This window comes from Colossoma macropomum, unplaced genomic scaffold (assembly GCF_904425465.1).
Source record: "Colossoma macropomum unplaced genomic scaffold, Colossoma_macropomum, whole genome shotgun sequence".
NCBI classification, from domain to species: Eukaryota; Metazoa; Chordata; class Actinopteri; order Characiformes; family Serrasalmidae; genus Colossoma; species Colossoma macropomum.
This window is the reverse complement of record NW_023494785.1, coordinates 44,590,107-44,597,405: the sequence shown is the minus strand read 5'-3', so window position 1 is coordinate 44,597,405 and position 7,299 is coordinate 44,590,107. Positions and strand designations below refer to the sequence as shown.

The 7,299-nt window shown below is 41.7% G+C and overlaps 1 protein-coding gene across 2 annotated transcripts in view; it reads left to right on the top strand.

Moving 5' to 3' along the window:
• sntb1 (syntrophin, basic 1) overlaps positions 1 to 7,299 on the top strand; it is a 46,674-nt gene extending 39,375 nt beyond the window's left edge. Inside the window, exons 7-8 of one of the 2 annotated variants that reach the window (XM_036596316.1) lie at positions 4,912 to 5,099; positions 6,556 to 7,299. In XM_036596316.1, coding sequence (XP_036452209.1) covers positions 4,912 to 5,099; positions 6,556 to 6,645 — 278 coding nt within the window. In that variant the 3' untranslated portion in view covers positions 6,646 to 7,299. Of the gene's footprint in view, positions 1 to 4,911; positions 5,100 to 6,552 lie in introns of both variants that reach the window. The other variant, XM_036596307.1, reaches the window with a different exon arrangement.

Here is a 7,299-nt window from a genome sequence, read left to right as displayed (position 1 = left end):
CATTTTCTGATCTGCAGAGAGTCAGTAGAGCCAGAAACAGTGCTGTAAATATGAAGCCCTACAGTCTGAAACGTCTACGGGGTTTAAAGTGTGAAAAACAAAGAGCCGCATTTAAAGGGCACATATCCGATGTTTTCCTGTATTTTATATTTTAATATAACATCATAAACCATAATTCATTTCTACTCAGTCTGCATCTGGTAGTGTGTTACTGTTTAAAATGAGCCTTTAGTCTGCATTAAAGGGTCCGTATCAGATGTTTTTCTTCACTGTAACATTTGTGAGGTTTTATTTGTCAAATCTTTTCTACGTGATCATTTTCCATCCTGTGTTTATCCCTTACGACTAAACAGCCTGTTTCTGTTACTGTGCCTTTAAGAGTGGTGTATGTAAATGAGCTCTGTTCTGATTGGCTATCCTGTGTTATGTAGCCCGGGTGAATGGGTGGGGCTGCTGTCAGCTGAATAGCTGAATATGTATCACTGTACAAAAGTTCATTTATTTTCATTTCCAGTTAAGTGGGTCATTGAGTCGTTGTGATGGTCAAGCTCTGAAAATCTGCTCAAAATAAGAATAAACCACAGAGCGAGGGGGGCTTTGCTTGGCAGTGGATGGGTGGGACGTAGGGTGGGGGGGTTAGTGTGACAGTAATCCTCCATTCTCACTCCCATGTTACTAACAGGGCTGTTAAAAAGAGAAGGGAACTCTCTCTGTTGGCTGGAACCTCAAACTGAATGACTGCTTTAGGCTGGAGAACAAAACAGACGTCTAGAGCTGTAAATTCCCTGCATCACTGCATCACTGAGATACTGCATTACTCTATTACTGCACCACTGCATGACTGTGTTACTACATCACTGCACAACTCCATTACTACAGGACAGCGTTGCTGCATCACTGCATTACTGCATGACTGCAGTACTGCATCACTTCATGTACCACATTACTGCATCACTGCACCCATTCATCACTGTGTCACTGCATCACTGCATAGCCACTTCACAGCACCTATGCTTTACTGCAGGACTGCATTTCTCTGTTGTTTCATCACTGCATGATTGCAGTACTGCATCACCACATGTACATCACTGCACCTATTCACCATTACATTGCTGCATCACTGTTACTGCATCACTGCATTACTACGTACCCGTGCCGATGCATTACTGCATGACTGTTACTGCATCACTGCATGACTGTTTCACTGCACCCATTCATCACTCTGTCACTGCATTAGTGTGTCTCTGCATTACTTTGTTACTGCATCAGTGCACGACTGCGCCGTGGCACCCATGCATCACTGCATTGCTGCATTACTCTGTTATCGTCTCACTGCATGAGTGCGGTACACATAACTGCACCCATTTATCACTGCCACTGCATTCACTGTCCCTGCATCACTGTCTTACTGCATCACTTCATTATTACATGACTGAACCAATGCATGACTTTGTTACTGCATGCCTGTATTACTGCTTTACTGCATCCCTGCATCACTGCATGACTGCGCAGGCCGGCGTCGTTACAGAAGCCCCGCTCTGTAGGAGAGTCCTCTGCTCGGCGGGTTAATGGAGGGCTTTTGTGTCGGGCTGAAAGCAGCAGCAGTAGTGAGTTCTCCGTGGTGGTAAAGTGAGAAGATCCAGGCTTTCAGGTGGAGAGTGGGACCGCAGAGCTGTTAAGCAGAGCCGAAGAACGAGGAGGAGAACTAGAACACTGTCAGTGCAGATCTGCATCAAAACAAGTTAATGTATGAACAAAGACAATCACTCAAAAGAAACTGTTTCAGTTACTATTCACTTCTTTAGCACTTTACCATAAAACTACCTTTATAAAGGGTTTATAAAAGGTTTTAAATTGTTAATAAGCAGAAGTTATGAGGAGTGTTTCAGTCTGGACTGCTTTTTGAATGAGTCAGCAATCAGAATGGTACTTATTTACATATATCAATCTCAAAGGCACAGTAACAAATACGGCCTGTCGTAAGAGATAAAAAGAGGAAAGAAACATGTAGAAATGAAAACCACATAAGTGGAGCTCAGAATACGTGAAAAATGTCTGATATTGGCTCTTTAATGCAAACTTAGTGCTCATTTTAAACAGTGAAACACTGAACAGAGGCTGTAATGATTGTGCTCCTCTAATATTTTGCCTTTAAGCACAAAATAATGCCAGAGATTCTGTAACAACCCTTATAACTCTATTATGATATTTGATTTTAAACCTCAGCTGCTCGCATGTAAAATCCATCCCAGAGCTCTGCTGTGTGTCCAGCCTGTGTTCCCATGATCCCTCTGTGCCTGTGCTGTACAGTACGTGCTGAAATCAGCTCTATTGTGAGTGTTCCAGTAAATCTACCTGCTCGGCTCCTCCGCTCAGCCTGAATCTCTCGCTGAGGGACTAATTGCGCGGTTTCTTTTCAGAGCGCGAGGCTTTGTGTGATCTCACGATGTCAGAGTTACAGCGCTGCTCCGGACATTCACACATTAAACTGCCCCCACACCGTCCAGGAGACCGTTCTGCTGAACAGAACACAGACGAGCAGGTTCTCCTCCTCATACAGAGACTCATGACTTAAAGAGACCGTTTCATACAGTTTTCTGTTTTCCCTCCGGAGCTCCACTGATGTTGTGATTATATGTATCAAAAACTGTCATCATTCATTTCTACATTACCATTTTGCATCTCCTCTCTGTCCTTTACACTTAAAATAGAGAGGGTGGGGCTAAACTGATATAGGCTGAATGGGAGGGGCTAAATTGCTGTATGATGAAGGGGCGGGACTAAATTGCTTTAGGCTGAATGGGTGGGGCTAAACTGCTGTATGATGAAGGGACGGGGCTAAATTGCTGTAGCTGAATGGGTGGGGCTGAATGCTGTAGGCTGAATGGGTGGGGCTAAACTGCTGTATGGTGAAGGGGCGGGGCTAAATTGCTGTAGGCTGAATGGTGGAGCTAAACGGCTGTGGCTGAATGGTGGAGCTAAACTGCTCTAGCTGAATGGTGGAGCTAAACTGCTGTAGATTGAATGGGTGGGGCTGAGTGCTGTAGGCTGAATGGGTGGGGCTAAACTGCTGTATGATGAAGGGGCGGGGCTAAATTGCTGTAGGCTGAATGGGTGGGGCTAAACTGCTGTAGCCTTAATGGGTGGGGCTGAGTGCTGTAGGCTGAATGGGTGGGGCTAAACTGCTGTATGATGAAGGGGCGGGGCTAAATTGCTGTATGATGAAGGGGCGGGGCTAAATTGCTGTAGGCTGAATAGGTGGGGCTAAACTGCTGTAGCTGAATGGTGGGGCTGAATGCTGTAGACTGAATGGTGGAGCTAAACTGCTGTAGACTGAATAGTGGAGCTAAACTGCTGTAGACTGAATGGGTGGAGCTAAACTGCTGTAGCTGAATGGTGGAGCTAAACTGCTGTAGCTGAATGGGTGGAGCTAAACTGCTGTAGCTGAATGGTGGAGCTAAACTGCTGTAGCTGAATGGTGGAGCTAAACTGCTGTAGACTGAATGGGTGGAGCTAAACTGCTGTAGACTGAATGGTGGAGCTAAACTGCTGTAGGCTGAATGGGTGGAGCTAAACTGCTGTAGACTGAATGGGTGGAGCTAAACTGCTGTAGACTGAATGGGTGGAGCTAAACTGCTGTAGCTGAATGGTGGAGCTAAACTGCTGTAGCTGAATGGGTGGAGCTAAACTGCTGTAGCTGAATGGTGGAGCTAAACTGCTGTAGCTGAATGGTGGAGCTAAACTGCTGTAGACTGAATGGTGGAGCTAAACTGCTGTAGACTGAATGGGTGGAGCTAAACTGCTGTAGACTGAATGGGTGGAGCTAAACTGCTGTAGACTGAATGGGTGGAGCTAAACTGCTGTAGCTGAATGGTGGAGCTAAACTGCTGTAGCTGAATGGGTGGAGCTAAACTGCTGTAGCTGAATGGGTGGAGCTAAACTGCTGTAGCTGAATGGTGGGGCTAAACTGCTGTATGATGAAGGGGCGGGGCTAAACTGCTGTAGCCTTAATGGGTGGGGCTAAACTGCTGTAGCCTTAATGGGTGGGGCTGAGTGCTGTAGGCTGAATGGGTGGGGCTAAACTGCTGTATGACGAAGGGGCGGGGCTAAATTGCTGTAGGCTGAATGGGTGGAGCTAAACTGCTGTAAGCTGAATGGGTGGAGCTAAACTGCTGTAGACTGAATGGGCAGAGCTAAACTGCTATAAGTTGAATGGGCGGGGCTAAACTGCTGTAGGCTGTAGGATGTAAATCAGTGACCTCTTAACGATTCAGTTCAGCGATTCAGTGAATCATCAAATCTGTTGATCTCTCTGCTCGGTACAGTCTGCAGACGGTCATTCGGAGTGTTTTACAGATGAGAAATACACACATAATTCACATTATAACGTAAAAAGAGGTAGAATAGAAATCAAAAACATGATTAAAACAATAGATTTAACAGAGAAGAAGTTAACATTGAATTAAAACTCATATTAAAGCTGAGATGATTATCATAGAGCGGCGTTAGAGGAGAGAAGAGCAGTAGAGCTAACAGTGTTTAAACTGAGCTGAAAGCTGCTCTAACAGGATCGTTTTCAGGCTGGTTTAAAGTGTCCAGTGTCGGGGCTCTTCTAATGCTCTCTGTCCACTGGGTCCATTTAAGAGCAGCACAGTATCTAAACGCTGCTTCTCCATGTTTAGTCTCCACCTTCGGCAGGACTGACTGACCAGTTCCTAATGATCTGAGAGTTCTGCTCGGCTCATATCGCTGCAGCAGGTCAGATAAATACGCTGCTCCTGACCATTCAGACATTTATAGAGCAGGAACAGCTCCTTAAAGTCTAAGTGGGGGTCCTGGTGAGTCCTAGTGAGTCTTAGTGCTGTTTGATGGTCCAGTTAGAAGACCAAATCCTTACTGTTTGTGTTTCAGGCTGCATGTATAAAGGTCTGGACTGCAGGCTGGTCATTCATTATGAGCTGGGCTTCTCCGTGCTGGCCGAGGGGGACGGCTCTCACGGGCAGACGCTGTTCAGTTACCCCTTCGAAAAACTCCGGATGTCCTCAGATGACGGAGTGCGGATGCTGTATTTGGATTTCGGAGGCAAAGAGGGTGAAATCGTGAGTAAAATTATAATAAACGATTATTTATTAAATATCTAATGAGCTGATATCAGTACAGCCTTATACAGTCTTCAGTCTGGCTGGACTTTTTTTATAGTTGATTTGATTCTCTGAGTGTAAATAAGTGAACACACTTAAATACGGCATTTTTCTGCCAACTTTAGATCACAGTTTCTGTTCATTTGCTGAATTTGTGCTCAAACTTCTGCACAGGCCACACGTTGTGTTTTATTTTCCCCCAATATGTTAAATTCAGTAAATAAACAGTAATCGAGTGTTAAAATGTGCAGACGTTTGTCTCTGGAGAGGAAGTGTAACTTATTTACACTTCAAATCAACAACAACATGGACTTTGACCAGGGTGCTCAAACTTTTGAAACATTTCTAGAAGTATATGATGTCATTAATTACTAATAATGTTTTAACCCAAACAATTATTACTTTCTATCTTGCCAGTATTTTGACATAATAAGTTATCAGTTCAAGTTATTAACTCAACATTTTCAGAAAATAACTCAATTTGACAGTTGGTTATCTTGAGAAAATGTCATTTTGTAAAAATTGAGAAAATAAATTTTTGAGAAAATAAGTCATTATTAAAAAAATTAAGACAAAAAAGTTACGTTAACAAACTGGTGGTTTTTGAGAAAATGAGTAATTATTGAAAAAAAACAGGATTTTTTTTGAGAAAATGTCTAAAAAATTTAAGACTCCTTTAAAGAAAATAAATCATTATTTAAATTAACTAAGACTTTTTTGAGAAAATAAAGTCATTATTTAAAAAAACTAAGATATTTTCTCAGAAAATGTAATTGTTTTAAAAAATTGATGTTTTAAAAAATGTCATTCAAAACTAAGACTTTTAAAAAAGAAGTCATTATTTAAAAACTAAGACATTTAAAGTCGTTTTGAGAAGTTTTTATTGTAAAAAACAGCCTTTTTTAATAATGTCATTATTAAGACACTGAGAATAAAAGTCATTATTTAAACTAAGGGATTTTTGCAAAGAAGGTATTATTTGAAAAAAAAAGATTTTTTTTAGAAAATTTGAAGACTTTTTTGAAAAAAAAGGGAATATTTAAATAAATATTTAAAAAAAAGATATTATCTCAGAAATGTCATTGTTTAAAAAACTGATGTTTGAGAAATAAGTCATTACTAAAAAAAACTAAAAATAAGTCATTATTTTAACTAAGATATTTTCTCAGAAAATGTCATTATTTTTTAAAAATATTTTTTGAGAAAATGTCATTTTTTACAAAAAACTAAGACATTTTGAGAAAATAAGTCATTATTTTTCAGAAGTCCCAACCTTGCCACACTGCTGCCGTGAAAGGAGAGATCTGATGTTGTTCCTCCTCTGTTTGTTTGCAGTAAAGTGATGTCAGAGTTTCTATTCTCCTCAGTTTCTCTTTAACCTGCAGAGCTTCTGTTTGTGTTGTGTTCACAGCAGCTGGACCTGCATTCCTGCCCCAAACCCATCGTCTTCATCCTGCACTCCTTCCTCTCCGCCAAGATCAGCAGACTCGGCTTAGTGGCCTGAGACCACCTGAGACCATCTCAGACCACCTGACCAAAACAGACTGTAATCAGACCATAGGAGGAGGAGGAGGAGGAGGAGGAGGAGCTGAAGGACTGTAGAACAAACAGCTGAGGAGCTGAACGTCTCACTTTTTAGCAGCGATCTAATTCGTATATTTTACAGAGATGTTAATTACAGTGAAACACAATCATTTCCACATTCAGTGATTTTGCTAAGCAAAAATAATCAAACTCAGAATGAACACTAACTCGAGATCGGGACCAGAAGAAGTACCGTGTATTTACTCTAGAGTCTCTGTTCTGCACTTAACCTTAACTCTGATCTCACAGCGCAAACCGAGGGAGGCTCATCTGTACCACAGCTGGAGAGTGACAACATCTGTATTAGAGAGAGAGAGAGAGAGAGAGAGAGAGAGAGAGAGAATGATAGAGAGAGAGAGAATGATAGAGAGAAAGAGAGAGAGAGAGAATGATAGAGAGAGAGAGAGAGAGAGAGAGAGAGAGAGAGAGTTTCCTTGTAAATTCACATGTAAATCTCACAGTGTGGAAGAAGGGCTCTGTGTTTTTGTGCTGGGGTCTTTAAAGGACCGATATTGTGGAAAACTAAGCTCAATTTTTTGAATAAAAGTTTGATGTAGTAACATTATGATGTAAA